The 16,189-nt window shown below is 41.8% G+C and overlaps 1 protein-coding gene across 2 annotated transcripts; it reads left to right on the forward strand.

Annotated features, from left to right (window-relative positions):
* Positions 1 to 5,337: 5,337 nt before the first annotated feature.
* On the forward strand, positions 5,338 to 11,330 carry tmem251 (transmembrane protein 251). 2 transcript variants are annotated; one of them, XM_070879510.1, is made up of 2 exons: positions 5,338 to 5,515; positions 8,611 to 11,330. In XM_070879510.1, the coding sequence occupies exon 2, from the start codon at positions 8,630 to 8,632 to the stop codon at positions 9,023 to 9,025; it is 396 nt and encodes a 131-aa protein (XP_070735611.1). In that variant the 5' UTR covers positions 5,338 to 5,515; positions 8,611 to 8,629; the 3' UTR covers positions 9,026 to 11,330. The 2 variants fall into 2 exon arrangements, with proteins under 2 accessions (XP_070735611.1, XP_070735612.1); XM_070879511.1 differs by lacking the exon at positions 5,338 to 5,515 and adding an exon at positions 6,124 to 6,207.
* Positions 11,331 to 16,189: the final 4,859 nt, after the last annotated feature.

Here is a 16,189-nt window from a genome sequence, read left to right on the forward strand (position 1 = left end):
ATGACCACCGGACATCTCAAAGCGTTTTACAGCTAATGATGTACTTTTGAAGTGTAGTTACTGTTGTGAAGTAGGAAACGCAATGTGATAATGACCAGATAATCTGTTTTTGTTATGTTGGTTGAGCGATAAATAATATTGGCCAGGAAACCGGGGATAACCCCCCTGCTCTATTTCAAAATAGTACCACAGGATATTTTACATCCACTTGACAGAGCAGACAGGGCCTCACGGCACCTCGGACAGTGCAGCACTCCCTCAGCACTGCACTGGAGTATCAGCCTAGATTTTTGTGCTCAAGTCCCTGGAGTGGAACTTGAACCCACACCCTTCTGCCTCAGAAGTAAGAGTGCTACCCACTGAACCACAGCTAGTTAACTATACTTCAAAAGTACTTCATTGGCTGTAACACGCTTTGGGATGTCCTGAGGTCGTGAAAGGCGCTAAATAAATGCAAGATTTTCTTTTTCTTACACCAGTCTGAGTTGGGTGTGGATTTAGGGCCTAAAGATGGAACTTTTATCGCAGTCCCCATAGTATGGGTCGTTTTGAAAGCAAAAATACAGCCAACTCTGAGAAGGTCAATAGCTTATAGTCATCAACTGTAATTAACATTGGACAATGTATATTCAAACACAGCATTAACGTTCGTATATTTGTTTGCTCTTTGCAAGTATAGCAATTTTGCACTAAAACATATAAACCACATCAGCATTGCTCAATATACACAACTGTGGTTAAAATATTAGTTAATAAATATCAAGGGTGAAAAATATTAACTATCAATTATATAAGGGTTCCTAAAAATTAGAACACCAACAACGTCGCTTGTCAATGCTTTATAACATGCATGTTGCCGATACCATCATAAAATGTAGCATTTTTTTTTATCAGCACCCTCCGCACAAAGCACTCCCAACTATTTACTGGCCATCCCGTCGCTGCAATAACACCACCGGGAAACCGACAGCGCCTTCAGTTGTATATTAAACGCGGAATAAGGGCTGGTCTTATGAAGTCAAACAGCGCACTCACGCCAATTACTTTGGGTACTGTTTTCTGTACTCTAACACGGGCAACCAGCTTTTTCTCTCAGCACGTCGGCAGGTGAATGTGGATGTGAAACCTACAACCGGTCATCGGGAGCATTCAGACCAGACTGTGTCTGTGTAAATATCCCTACATTACAACAGCGACTGCACTTCAAAAAGAAAAGGTACTTCATTGGCGAAAAAGCGCGTTGGGACGTCCTGAGGTGGCGAAAGGCGCTACAGAAATGCAAGTTATTTTTCTCTAAACTGGTCAGATTTCAGCTAACTAGCCGTACCACGAGGACTAATATTCCAAGTCCCAGATAGGTTTTAGTTGTTACAAGTTTTCATACCAATGTGACATTGAATGCCACGTATAGTTGTTAGAATTATTTTTATGAGTTTGGACAGCTATTTTTTTTTACATTGGATTACATTACATAGGATATACAGCATAGTAAAAGGCATTTCGGCCCAAACAGTCCATGCCCGCGTTTACACTCCACTCGAGCCTCATTGAAACATAGAAAATAGGTGCAGGAGCAGAACCCTTCGAGTCTGCACCACCATTCAATAAGATCATGGCTGATCATTCCCGTTTTTTTTCCTTTTTTTTTCTAAATCCATCAGCGTAACCCTCTATTCCCTTCACCCTTATGTACATGTCTAGCCTCCCCTTAAATGCATCTATACTATTCGCTTCAAACACTCCCTGTGGAAGCGAGTTCCACATTCTCACCAGTCTCTGGGTAAACAGGCTTCTTCTGAATTCCCCATTGGATTTCTTGGTGACTTGTTGTTGTTGTTGACATTGGTGAACCTACCTGAGATTTAGGGCAAGGGGCCATGCGCTACTTCCATGTTGATCAGATTGGGGTTTATTCTAGAGAACTCCTTATTAAAAGACTTTCCAGCGATGGTCACTCAGCCTGAGTTACGTTTAAAACAATCTGGAGAGTCTTTAAACAAAGGGTAACCTACGCCCTGATTCTATAAAATGGGAAGTATTGTAGGGCGGGACAGACCAAAGCAGGCACTTCACGGAGAGCTGGAATCGTTGAATTTGCTTGGGTCTGTCACTTCGGCCACTGCAGTGTGTTCCCAGACAATCCCGCTCTAAATGTAAAGGAGTGTGACCAAGATCTTTGGATTTGTGTTTCTCAAATGACCAACAGGTTCCTGGAAAATTATGAAACACAAATTATATTTTGATTATTTTAAATACCTGCAAAATTATTTTGCATTTTGCAATTGAAGACATCTTTGGAAAATGTGATATTGGTGACAGCCGTGAGCTGCAATCTAGTGACACCGGGGGAAATCCTTCCAGGAAAAAATGCTATTTTTAGCTCTCCACGTAAAGCAATTCGGAGATACTCCCAGAACTCACATCCTAGGAACAATCGAAAATGGACGAATATTTCTTCACGTGTAAGCTTGGAATAATGCCATTAAATTTACTTCTAACACCGAGTGTCACCTTCACTTTTTTTTTAAAACCCCGAATATTTACACAAAGATTAATTGTTAAATTCAACCTTCTTTTTGGCTCTTTCTGTTGAGTTTTCTTTTAAGCAGTGAGTGATCCTAGCATAAAAACCGAAAATGCTGGAAATGCTCAGCAGGTCAAGCAGCATCTGTGGAGAGAAGCACAGAGTGCACGTTTCAGGTCGGTAACCTATGGCAGAGTAATCCTGTAGTTGGTTAGAGGTGACTGCTCATCACTAAGACTGCTTTAAAAAAAAGTGTTCCTGGCATGTGGTGTCGCTGGCAAGACCAGCATTTATTGCCCATCCCTAATTGCCCTTAAGAAGGTGGTGGTGGGTCCAGGGACGGATTAAGGGTGCCTAGGGCCCCAGGCAGTACCCCGACCATAGGCCCACTACTCCCATTCACATCCTGCAGTAAATGACATTACTGAGCTAAGTCACAGGGCACTATACTGAGTATGCATCAGGTCAAGATCAGGTTAGGTCTATATCTCAGGTTATGTTCTCACTGATATTATGACAGTCATTTATCCTACATGGCTACTGTTGGTACTATCACAAGGTGTGCCACCAGAGGGCACCAGTGGGAGACTTGTAGGTTACCTGTACAGGTGTGCCTGGCCTAGTATAAAAGGCAGGCCACCAGGTGTGATCCTCACTCTGGAGTTAATAAATAAAGGACTAAGGTTACTACAGTTCAAGTACAACACTTTGCCTTGTGGAGTCATTATTAGAGCATCCAAGGACACAACAATTGGTGACGAGATTACGAACTTTCACGCGAAAATGGCTACCCTTGGTACGTTGCAACAGTTCGCCGATGGTGATAATTGGGACGCCTTTGTGGAGAGGCTCGACCATTTCTTCACAGCAAATGACCTGGCAGGAGACGACCCGGCCACACTGGCTGATAAGTACAGAGCTATCCTGCTAACCAGTTGTGGTGCTTTTGGACATCTGCTTAGTTTCTGTTTCTCCTCTGCGAAGTGCCTTGGAACATTAAATATGAGGTGGGTGGGGAGGGTTGACCCATCCACCTCCACGGAGGTGTGTGGGGGACCTGACCCATCCACCTCCATGGCACGAACCTGGTATTGCAGTACTTCCAGGAACGGTGCAGTGGCTCTAGGCCTTTTGGCTAAGAGCATTGGCGCAGAGTGATCCTTGGCATGTGCAAGGTGACCTCTGGCGTTTGTGATTTGACAAAGAATTGGAACGATTGGCTACGAATTTAAAAAAAAAAAAAAATTAAATATGAGGTGGGTGGGGTGGATTGACCCATCCACCTCCACGGAGGTGTGTGGGGGGCCTGACCCATCCACCTCCATGGCACGAACCTGGTATTGCAGTACTTCCAGGAACGGTGCAGTGGCTCTCGGCCTTTTGGCTAAGAGCATTGGCGCAGAGTGATCCTTGATGTGTGCAAGGTGACCTCTGGCGTTTGTGATTTGACAAAGAATTGGAAAGATTGGCAACGAAAAATTTAAAAAAAAAATTAAATATGAGGGAGGCGATTTTCTCTGAATACTTTAGGTGCTAAAGAGGTGGCCAAGATAAGGGTCTTAAGCTGAAACACTGGTTTAGCCCACGAGTAGTGCAAGGCACCATCTTGGTCAAGGAGTTGAAGCCAGCGCTAGGAACGGCTGCCTGAAGACTTATTAAACAGCTATTTGCCACTTAAAATGCCTGATAATGCTCATTAAAGAGGCTGCACGGCATTTTCTTGGGTAGCACTTCAACTAACGCTCTGTCCTAACAGGGACCAGCTGTTTGGGAGTAAACACAGCATTGATGTCGATTTCAAGTGCTACTTAAAGGATACCCACCTTCATTGCTGCTGGAGCTGTGAAAAGGTCCTCTGAAACACATTGGGAGACTTTCAGGGAAACTTTGTCAAGACTTCACCAACACTTGAGCAATATTTATTCCAGAAATTCTCTGAGGTCTTCATCTAAAAAGCGTGAGTGCTGTACTACTCCACCTAGTTGGACCCTTGCTGGCCTCCTATGTTCTCCCCTCTGTAAACCTGTGGTAATCGAAATCGCTGCTGTCCATGTCCTAACTCACACCAAATCCCATTCACCCATCACCCCTGTGCTCGCTGACCTACATTGGCTCTCGGTTAAGCAACGCCTCCATTTTCAAATTCTCATCCTTGTTTTCAAATCCCTCCATGGCCTTGCCCCTCCTATCTCAGTAATCTTCTCCAGCACCCCCCCAGATATCTGCGCTCCTCTAATTCTTGTGAATCATTAGTGGCCGTGCCTTCAGCTTCCAAGACCCAAAGCTCTGGAATTCTCTCCCTAAACCTCTCTGCCTGTCTATCTCTCTCCTCCTTTAAGACGTTCCTTAAAACCTACCTCTTTGACCAAGCTTTTGATCATCAGCCCTAACATCTCCTTAAAGTGGCTTGGTGTCCAATTTTGTGTTATTAATGCTCCCGTGAAACACCTTGGAATGTTTTATTATGTAATACAAGTTGTTGAATGGACGAACATCACTTTAGTGTTGATAAGATGGGATTTTGTGGGGAAGGCCAAATAGTTCTCTAAAAAATCTATAAAAGATGGGAAATAAAGAATAATAAGTCTGATAGCAAACAGGTACACACACTTAAAAAGGAATAGCTGGAGTTTCTCCCTTTTTTTCCTGGTGCAAACTGGAGGGGAGGAGATGTGAAAGTAAACTAGGTCCTCCAGCCGCTAGAGGCACGCTGTGGATGTACACCCCCTCAGTAGTGGGGGTCCCTCTTGCCACCTTGCACTGCTCGGTCGCCCCAGCAACAGCCCGGATACAGTCGGCAATAATACGGAAGCGGATGCATTTGTGACTCGTCAGCCGGCCGAGGTCGTGGTGCGGAGGAAAGAAAAAGGCACCCGAGACAAGGCGATGGATTAAAGCGAGCGTCGCCGCCGCTCCGGCCTCCTTTCCCTCCCCTTCCCCTACCCTCCCTTCACCTTTCCCGGCCACAACTGCCGCTGCTTCTTCCTAATGGTGAGTGAGTGAGTGAGTGAGCGGAGGCCGGGGCTCGGCCCGGGGCCCGGGGGGAGCCTCATGCTGAGCCTGGGCTCTGACAGCTTTGGGTAACCGCGTCCTCCTCAATCAGGGCCAGCCATGGGGCCACTCAGACACCGACCGATCGGCCGCCAGGCTCCGGGCTGTGCTGACCCTCCCCACCCCAGTGTAAACCAGACAGCACTCTCGTCTCTGGGTCAGGAGGCTGTGGGTTCAAATCCCACTCCAGTGCAGTGCTGAGGGAGTGCTGCACTGTCGGAGGTGGCGTCTTTCGGATGAAACGTTAAACTGCTCTCTCAGGTGGATGTAAACAATTCCATGGCACTATTTTGAAGAAGAGCAAGGGAGTTATCCCTGGTGTTCTGGCCAATATTTATCCCTCAACCAACATCACTAAAACAGATCATCTGGTCATTATCACATTGCTGTTTGTGGGAGCATGCTGTGCACAATTTGGCTGCTGTTTTTCCCCCACATTATTATAGTGACGTCACCTCAAAAGTACTTAGTTGACTATAAAGTGCTTTGGGATGTCCTGAGGTTGTGAAGTGAGCTATGTAAATACAAGTCTGTCTTTCTTCCAGGCTCTGAGTCATTGATAACCATTTTGTCCCTGAGCAAGAAGATCTTCACATTATCATGCTTCCAGTGCAGTACTGAGGGAGTAAGAGGTGCGTCCTTCTGATGCCTAATCTGCTTGCTCAGTTGGATGAAAGATCATGTGCTATTTGTAAGAGAAAGATGAGTTTACCAGGTGCCCTGATCAACAGCTGTCTCTGAACCACACCATCAAAACAGACTGGTCATATTTATGTGACCATACATGTTTACTTGTGTATTGACAGTAGCTGCATAGTGTAATTCATTCTATGTAAGCAGTTTGGGATGATTCTGAGATGTGATGAGGTGCTCTATAAATGTTGTTTATTTAACTATTGGCTAGATGTAGTCTGAATACCATTACTGGATTTCAGTGTACCTTGAGAATAATGTTAGTGTTGCATTCTAAGACCTTTTCACAAAGGAGGCTTAATTATTTGATCTGTAATCCTTTTAATGTAATTGTTTTGCTGATTTATATCTGGCAGTATTTTTTTTAAGTTGGTGATGGAGCATCGTGTTTTGTTTCAGTGGCAGCTTCATATAAAACCTTTTGCTGAAGGTAATTCTTGATTGTTTCTGGAACTGAGCCTGCTTGAACGCTCTCTGATTTTCCTGCAGGTTTCTTCCCTTTCCCATTTTGATGCACCTGACCCTGTTTCTTGACCCGGTTGCCTTTGATTGCAGGTGCTGAGGTCTTGCATCACTGACCAGGTTCTCACACGTAAACAACTTGATTTCCAAATAGCTAACTGCAGGAGAAACCCATTGTTTTTGTGGGTGTCTCAATGTAACACTGAACCAGTAACTGTCTCCTGTGGCCTGCTTTTAATGCCATATTTTGATTACTGGAACCTTACTGGTTTTGAGGACAGGTGTGTGAGCTGGTAGTCCAGCTGTTACAATGCTAATTCATCTTGCCAACAGTTATCATGTCTGCTGACACCAGCACTTTTTTGAGTAATATTGATCAGAATGGTTCTTGAGTAACATTTAAAGCCAGTCTATACCTGATTTTTATATTGTGTTGAAGCCCATTTTTACCTTATCTTTTCTGCAGCTTGCAAAGCACTTATTATTAAGCGTTGTCTAACAAAAAAACTTATACATTGCTCTTAGGAGTAATTGAAGAATAGATGTGCATCAACACACATCCATCCGTCTATCAAATGTATTGTATTTAATGCAGGTACCACTGCCACCAACAAGTATTTAAATTATCTACAAGGGCCTTATTTGGGCGGCTGAGAAAGAAAAATGGAGAGTTGGGAAAAATACAGAGAGGTGACCAGCATTCACTGAGCCATATCCCATTGAGGAGTCAGCATCTTCAGGAAATGGGGAGGGGGGAGAGCACTAGATACTTCACTATTTCCATATGTATGTGTGTGTATGAAGTGTTGCCCTCTCTACCAACACCTCCCATTGAGGGTGTAGCAAGGAATTACTTGCTACCATGATCTTGCATTTATTTTGCACTATGGAGCTTTAAAAAGCTCTGACTGGAAAAACAAGGAGACATAGCTTTATCTCTTTCATGGCTTTAATCAAGGCTCACACATGAATTCTTTTGGATAGAGTACATTTTATTCTTGGAAAAATAATTGATATTGGTCCTCTGCAGAGTGCTTTTCATAGATGGGCCAAGATTACAGACAAAGGAGTAAGACATTGTTTGGTCGGGGAAATTGTTTTGATTCAATTGTGGTACACACAACGCTGATTTAGAATAAGCCCTTGAAGTGCTGTGTGTTCAGGTGTTTTTTAATCATCCATGTTTACAGCAGTCCTTGAACATTTCAGATACTAATGCTTGAAATGAGTAGAGTAATCCACTACCACATTTCAATTTTTCAAACCAAAATAAATGCATTCTTCCCTTTTGCCTAATAATGCTATGTAAAAATGGAAAACAATCGTAAGGCATGGAAACAAGAAGTTATAGTCCTACAGCATTCCACACGTATAGAGAATTGTCTCTGAATGCTTCATAGCATAGCGGAAGAATAGCTGCCAAGTAGGAAGAAGAGTGAGTCGATCAAGGGGCAAAAGCACGTTTGAAGGGAGATGATACGGTGGAGGTGCTGGGGGGACAGAGAGATCCAGAGGGCGGGGGCCATGGTGGCTGAAGGAATGGTCACCTGTTGTAGAGCTGGGTTCAAGGACCAGGCAGTATCAGAGAGCAGGGGCTGTGTTGATCAGCATCTGAAAGAGAAAGGTAGGTGACGGTTTCTAATGTGGGCCTTCACAACTGAAATATTAAGCCAACTTCCTCTTTCAGTCACTGGCTGTGCATTTCCAGCAGTTTCAAGTTCCTTTTTGTCTTAATCTCCATCATCCTGTGTTCTTTAAAAGGAGATCTGATTGCAGTTTCGGGGTCACTGGGCAAATGATTCCCTTTCAGATGCGCTAAGATTGTTAGCCTTTCATTTATTTTAACCCATCTTTGAACTATCTTTTTTTTTATATTGCAGAAAAAGTAGATTATGGAGAATGATGAACTTTCGCCAGCGAATGGGTTGGATTGGTGTAGGATTGTATCTGCTAGCAAGTGCTGCAGCCTTTTATTACGTATTTGAAATAAATGAAACTTACAACCAACTGGCTTTGGAGCATATTCAGCGGAACTCTGAGGACCTGGGCATTGGAGCTTCTTGGACACAGACAGTGACAGCGCGCTTGTTTTCGCTCCCATTCTGGCTCTGGGCTATCCTGTTTCTGATTCCATACCTGCAAATCTTCTTATTCTTGTATTCGTGCACGAGAGCCAATCCCAAGACAGTTGGCTACTGCATTTTCCCAATCTATCTGGCAGTCGTCTGCAATCGCCACCAAGCGTTTGTCAAAGCCTCCAATCAAATCAACAGATTGAAAATAATTGATACATGAATGGACCTATTACTTTGGGTTATAAGTCAACCAAAAATCAAGATTCACAGCATGGATGCTTAATTTGATGTAATCTAATGAAATGTCTAGTTGTATCTGAAATTTCATTACTGATTTAAAAAAAAAATATTAAACTTTATTTGGTACTGAACAGATCCTGCAGACAACTGTGTAAAATAACATTGTTAGGATTCTGTTAAATTTTCAATCATCAGTCACGGGGAGTCACTCCATTTACCCCTTCCCACGCAGATGTTTGAGAAATTTTCATTATTTTTCAATGGGAATTTCCAGCTCTTTTGCCACTTTGGTGGCCAAGGGTTTCATTCTTTGTCCTTCCACTTTAAACCTATATCTTTATTTTTAGCACTTCAGTTTTAATTGTTAATGATTGAAACCAAGGTACAGTAAATGTTTTCTACTTCTGGCAAAATGTCTATTTGGGTACATGCAAAACGGTACAGATTGGATTCACATTTACCATTTTTGGAAATGCGGTGTTTTCAAAATGGACTTGTGAATACAGATTATTTGACCATCTACTAATGTCATTTCCTGGTTTATATATATTTTTTAAAGGGCCACCTTAACCTGTGTTCACAACAGTCGTCTCACCATAGTGCAGCAAAGCAAGAGTCCCTATAATATGCTATGAATTCATGTACTCTTCAGTTAATAAAGGGCTATACCTGTAACTAGAGGCATTTATGATAAACTGAAAGAGCTAATGATTGTGTTTAAGGTGTACATGAATCTTTTTAAGTATTTGGGAAGCACCAGATTTTCCAGAAAGCTTCTTAAAGGTTCTGAGTGTAAAACTAAACCATGCTCGCTAATTGTCATAGGCTATGTTGTTTGATTAACCAGTGTATCATTGTGACTCTTTTTATATACAAAAGGATGACTGTGATTCGGGAGCAGTTGTCTTTATAATGAAGGTACTTGTTCCGTATAGCCAATGTTTTTAAAACAAATAATTTCATCTGGGTTAAGCATTCACTCTGTGATGTGCATTGAGACCTGGGTCAAATAAGTAGTAATCTGTATAGCTAGTAGCCATTTATCCTTTAATACAACTTGATCAAAAGTATCAGTTGAAATGACGGACAATTTCGGACTTTAAATTATACTCACAAGCCCTTTGCAAAAGCAGTTAATGGAGAAAGTAAGCACATCGTGTGACCCAGCCACAGTATTACCTGCAGAATGCAGTGAAAGATGTACCTACCACTAACAATGTACAGAAAGACAAGACACTCTCGCCTAACACTTTTTTATACAAATTCTAATGCAAATAGTTTTTATTTTTTTAGTGATGGGCACTTTAGTGATCGTGCCATAATGAAAGTTCTGACTTTAAAAAAAAAAGTTGATATCCATCTTGATTTGCAGATTATTACTTTATTCCTGGAAATGTCAACTCCTTTTTAGGATAAAATTAATTCCTGGCAGCTTTCATCTCATTTCCTGATGGACCTTGATTATTGGAATTGGAGGGGGAAAAGATAACTTCCACAAATTGTACACCATGCAATTGTATAACATGAATGATGGGTGTCTAGCTGACTTTCAAAAAGTACTGGATAACTGCAAAGTGGGGACTTGCATGAGTATACAAGGGAAATGCTTCCTAATTCCTTTTTGTCCCCCATTTGGAGAAGTTGAGAACTAAATTTTGGAAAACTGTTGCACACTTAGGCCAAAAAGTGACTTGTTTATAGTCCCTACACTCCAAAGTAATTTGTTGTATATGAAGCACCTTGGAATGTTTCTATAGCAATGTCATCAAGCGCTATATGAATGCAAGTCTTTTTGGTAGTCGTTTGATGTGGTAGGGAACGCCACTGCTGATTTGACTGCGAGGAATGAATATCCGAGGTTTTGGGGGGGGGGTTGTTGTTTAGGTGGTTCATGTTTCCTCTCCAAACCTTCTGGCTTTTTGAATTTGGCGTTGTCAACGCCATTCATTCTTTTGGCTGAAAGGAAATGCCAGACTGGGCAGGAGATGTTTGTTTACTTTTGTGTGGCCAGTTGCTGCATGTGAAATAAATGTAGTGGTGTTGCCATAAACTGATATTGTAATATGGTGCCAATAAGACAGCTGCGAATGTTTTGCTTTTTTAAAAAAAAAAGCCATTTCGGCTTTCAAGATGTGCCAGGGTTTGAAACCCTAGCCATCTTGCAGAATGCGTATGCCTTTTAATTCTTGTATAGACAATTATATGTAGGGAATATGGTGCTGGATTTGCTGCTGCATCTAAATTTCAAAATTGTCTGCTAATAAAGTCTTGTCCTGTACTGAGTACGAACTTTTTGGTCTCAACTGGTTTAAAATACCCAGTGTTAATAGACTGATGCCAGTGTCTTGCTATTTCCAATACTTGGGTGAAAATAATTCATTTCTGGTCTAGGGACTGGGGTTTTGCATGTATTAATGTTCTTCTGAGGTGGGACTGGATCGAACCACATTGCCTTGCTTTACCATAGATTAATAGGAAAATTTGAGATGGACGAGTATTGCTCTGCTTAAAATTCCTGCTTAATTTAAATGTTTCACTTTTTATTTAATTCTGGTTCCATAACTTGTGTACATTCTAAATATTTAAATCTCTGCATCCCTCATCACTGCTGCCAGGAAAGTAACTTGAATGGCAGAGGAAAGTAACTTGAATGGCAGTAGAAAGTATCCACAAACTGGTACTGAACACCCTGCCTTAGCATCAGCACAAAATCCAAAAGTGCAGGATTGTCAGATTATTCGGGTGGCTGATTTTGGGGGTGAGGTTTCCGAATGTGATGGAATTGGAACATACTTTCAACTTCCCTCTTTTCTTGCATAGGAAGAGCCCTAAACAGTTTAAGGCAGAAACTTTAAGGGCTTCTTTTAGGAAATAACTATAGTGTGCACAGTAAAAATGCTACACTATTTTGACATTGTATAGGATTACAAGCTTAGTTATTTGACTTTTTTTTGATTTAACACTGGCAGGTTAAGATGGTTCAAAGTATTTATATTTCAGTTTTTAAAAAAAAACATGTTTCATTGCTGCCAGGTCACACGGCCAGTTATCAGAAGTGTGTGTGAGATGCCAAAGCTTGAAAATGGTCTAACTCTTCCACCTGATATTTCCCAGATGTAAAACTGTTGTGATTTGGGAGTTTGGTTTCTAAATGTTTGTTTAGGTCTTTTGTAAAATGGTTTTGATATTATATTGGTCAAAGAAAATACAATTCATCCCCTCATCTCAATGGGAACTTCTCAGTTGTGTTTGCTTTTTTTAAGCACAGAATTTCCAATTTGTATTTATATAGCTTAATTCAAATGATTGGATAATTCTTTTTTTAAAGCACAAACTTTAAATGATCAGGAGTAGACTATATGGAGGGGCAGAGTAGTTTGTATCAGTGGTTTAGTGATTGGATAGTTCTACCTGTTGTGCAACTCAAATCAAGAACAACTACCTACCAAGCACCTGCTGCAGCAGAGGAGTTGGATCATATGTCTCCTTGCCCTCTTACTTGAACTGTGCAGGGAACAAATAAGTACTGTAAAGAAAATAAATCCCTAACCATGTGCGTCACCAATTGCCTCTGTGTCTAGACCAGCCCCACCCAAAACTGAATAGCTTTTATTTAAATAATTTTGATACGAGCTTGTTTTATGGCATTAAATTCCCTTTTATGTGTCTCGTGTTTTTCATGTACATTTGTTTTGCTGAAACTGCTGTGTAGCCTAGAGATTGTTCATTAAATCATACTAACCCAATACGCTCCTTTCAATAGCAGAGTAGCCTACCGATTTATTTTTACCTACAATAGTGTATTTTGTATATATGGATTTGTCCGATTAGCAGCAATTTGCCCACGTACCAGTTTTAGATCTGTGACCCTCAGTAATGGAATTAGCCATACTTTAAAAAGTCAACGTTCTTCAACTTCGGATAGTTAATTTGCACAGCAGAAAAAGCTGTATTGTTAAGCAACTGTTTTCAAAATACAAAAACCGAAAGAAACGCAGAGTCTGTGTCTTGAACAAAAGAAGATACTAACAGCCAATACTTCAGCAAAATAATTTGAGGTAAGCCTACTGCTGGCCTAGTGGATAGCATCTGGTGTATACAGAGCAGCAGGTTCAATTCATGGTCTGTGTGGAATTTGCTGATCTCAGCAACAGTTTGGGTGCTATAATTGGCCCCAGAGTCACAGTACAGAAAAATCAGTCACCATTCTCTGATTTCCTGCAAAATGGTTGCATGTAGGGGTCAGGCAAGGAATCACACTGGTGCTTACCTCAGTGATTGGACATAAAGAATGGTCATATTGGCCTGGGAAGGGAGAAGAGAAGGTCCAGGTCATTGTGTAGAATGCCAGAACAAGTTATCATTTAAATGCAAATTTCTTCTTGCACTCTCAGGCAGTCAACTATTAAACAATTGGAGGGAAACCCAGGCGACATTTAATTTTTGCACAAATAAATACACAGTCCATATGAGATTATTTCATGTCTGACCATAGCATTTTCTTTTGTATAAAATTACCCCCAATGAAGTTTTAACTTTGCCTCAATTGTTTACTGGTTTTCCCCATAACAACATGGTTCATGAACAGGTGGGGAAATATCTGCCAATGTTTCTGGTACAGTAAATATATATCCAGGTCACTGAATCATGGAGCTGCTGTTGCAGGCTTCCTTCCCACCAAAAGCATTTCATTTTGATTCAATGTGTAGTGTCATTTAATAGGTTTATCCACCTTTTAAGCACCGCATAAGTCTGTTTCCTTCATGGGGTGTGAGTTGCATAAAAGGCAAATGTTGTAAATTCATTATTTTAATGATTGTCACAGGGTCTATTTGCTTTTTAAATACAATAAATGTTTGCTTTAAAACAATGATCTTTTAGCATGAATTAAAAAGAAACTGAAGTTACAGTCAGTGATCTTGGGAGATGTAAACTTATTGGCAGTCTCAGACCTAATATTGCAAATAGATTTCGAAAAACCTCAAACAGCCAACAATACATGTACACTGATTATCTGCTGCTCCAAATCGAGCCATTGGCTTAAACAGGAGGCTAGAGAAAAGATTTTCTTACAGTATGGAGTGGATAGTCTCCATCTGCACGGTATTTAAAAAGTGCAGTTATGCTCCAAAATTTAAACTAATTTTACTCATGCTAAATCAGACGTTGGGCCATTCCAATTACAACAGTCAACCTAGCTCCTTGCTGCCACCTGTTCAAATAACATTTATAGCAATTCAGAAACTCATTGTTAAAAGCTAATAACTGTTTTAAGTAACGGTGGTTTCCTGCACCTTGCCAAGGAATCATTTGGCAACAGCACAAACCAGCAGTAATTGTGTGCTTAGTTATAGTGTTTCATAGTTACTAGTAATATTTTCAGGCTTGGGCCTCTGCTAAAATAGTTTGGGCTTGAGTCCATAGTTTCATACGATAAATATTGGCTTCAACTGTTCGAAATTAGGCTTTTTTAATTTAAAAAAATGACTCATCACCCCCACTCCATTTTCTTCATGGCACAGCCAAACTACCAGTAATCTTATAGGCCTCACCTTATAAGTAAAATGGCCCACAGTGAAGTGTCTTCTGATAGCACATGGAAAATCCCACATGCCTTATTGTCCCAAAGCACTCTGAAATCATCTTTTAAAAATAGTCATTTCCATAGCCTTATCTGCTTTGGACATGATTTCCACTATTAAGCTATCTGTCATGTTGTGTAATAGAAGCTAGTCTTAAACAATTAAGGGGAAAATTCATGTTTGCCAGCAAAATTGCTGGTATTACCGACAACTGCAGTTAACGGCCGCTGGAAATGGCCGCAATGCTAACAGTGAAATTGGTCTGGGGGGGAGAAAGGGCATGGAGATAGGTGGTGCAGTGCTCACCTTCTGTGCAACGCTGTCCAGGTGGCGTTGCTGGAGAGATCTGGGACGAAATTTCTGTCCAGGTCTGGAGCTGCAGCTTCCCACAGACTCTAAGCAAAGCTGTGGCGCTCGTAGGGAATTGTGGGCAATGAGGAGGTCTGAGATTTAAAAAGGAGCCAATACACACTGAAGCAATACAAAATAAAATGCAGTGAATCAATACAATTCTCAGCCCTTTTAAGAAATATTCAATATTTAAAAGAAGTTCCAAATGTGAATAATCAGCTGTTAAAGCTGAATTACCTTCCTAATGGGAAAACTGCCTCAGCACCGAGACAAATGGCTCAGCAAGCCAGGGCAGGGGCACCAAGGGTCTCACACACAGCACTCCAGCTTTGTGCAGGGGATAAACATGCATGAGCCAGGAGGCCCTCTAAAGAACGATATGGGAGGACATCACTAAGGCCGTCACTGCCAGCAGTGTCGATTTCCCCCCCACCTCCCCACCTGGCTCCAGTGCCCAAAGTAGCTTCATAACCTCTGGTCAAGGTCAGTCAATGCATCTTCAAAATCCATCTCCTACCAACTGCACCACTAGCCTCACACATTGCTCAATACACCACCCCCAATCACTTATCTACCAACAATCTGCACCATTGACAAGGCACATCTCCCATTCCTAGCTTCGCCTTGCCTCGCCTCACCCCCTTGGAGGAGATGGTGCAGGCCATTCTTGTTAGGGGCATGGTTGAGCCCTTGGCCAGCAGCGGGGCTGAAAGGATACAAGATGCGAGCATCCTCGTACATTATCCTCCTTCTAGCATGAACCTCTTGCTTTCCCACCCTCCTGTCAGCACAACTCTAGCCTTGTGCCTTCCTCATTTCACACACACAAGAAATGCAGCCTGCCCAGCCAATGGGTGAACAAGAGTCAGCTTGCCCAGTCAGCGGGATTGCAGGCGGATGATTCTATCCCAAATACTCCGACCACAAAGGGGCTGTCTGGGATACATCCTTCCGTCTGATTCCTCCTCTTCATCTTCCTCTTCCTAAGCGGCAAAAGTGAAATGACAGCATAAAATGTTGGAAATACTCAGTAGGTCAGGCAGCACGTCTGAGACGTGAACTCTCGATTTTCTCTCTACGGATGTTGCGTGACCTATTGATTATTCACAGCATAATCTGTCTTCTCAAAGGCCTTCATTTAACATCCAAGCTCTTGCAAGGGTTCAGCAGGAGTCCCTACACACTTTAAAAAAAACACTTTTCACATCTAT

The sequence above is a fragment of the Pristiophorus japonicus genome, chromosome 4 (genome assembly GCF_044704955.1).
Source record: "Pristiophorus japonicus isolate sPriJap1 chromosome 4, sPriJap1.hap1, whole genome shotgun sequence".
Lineage (NCBI taxonomy): Eukaryota > Metazoa > Chordata > Chondrichthyes > Pristiophoridae > Pristiophorus > Pristiophorus japonicus.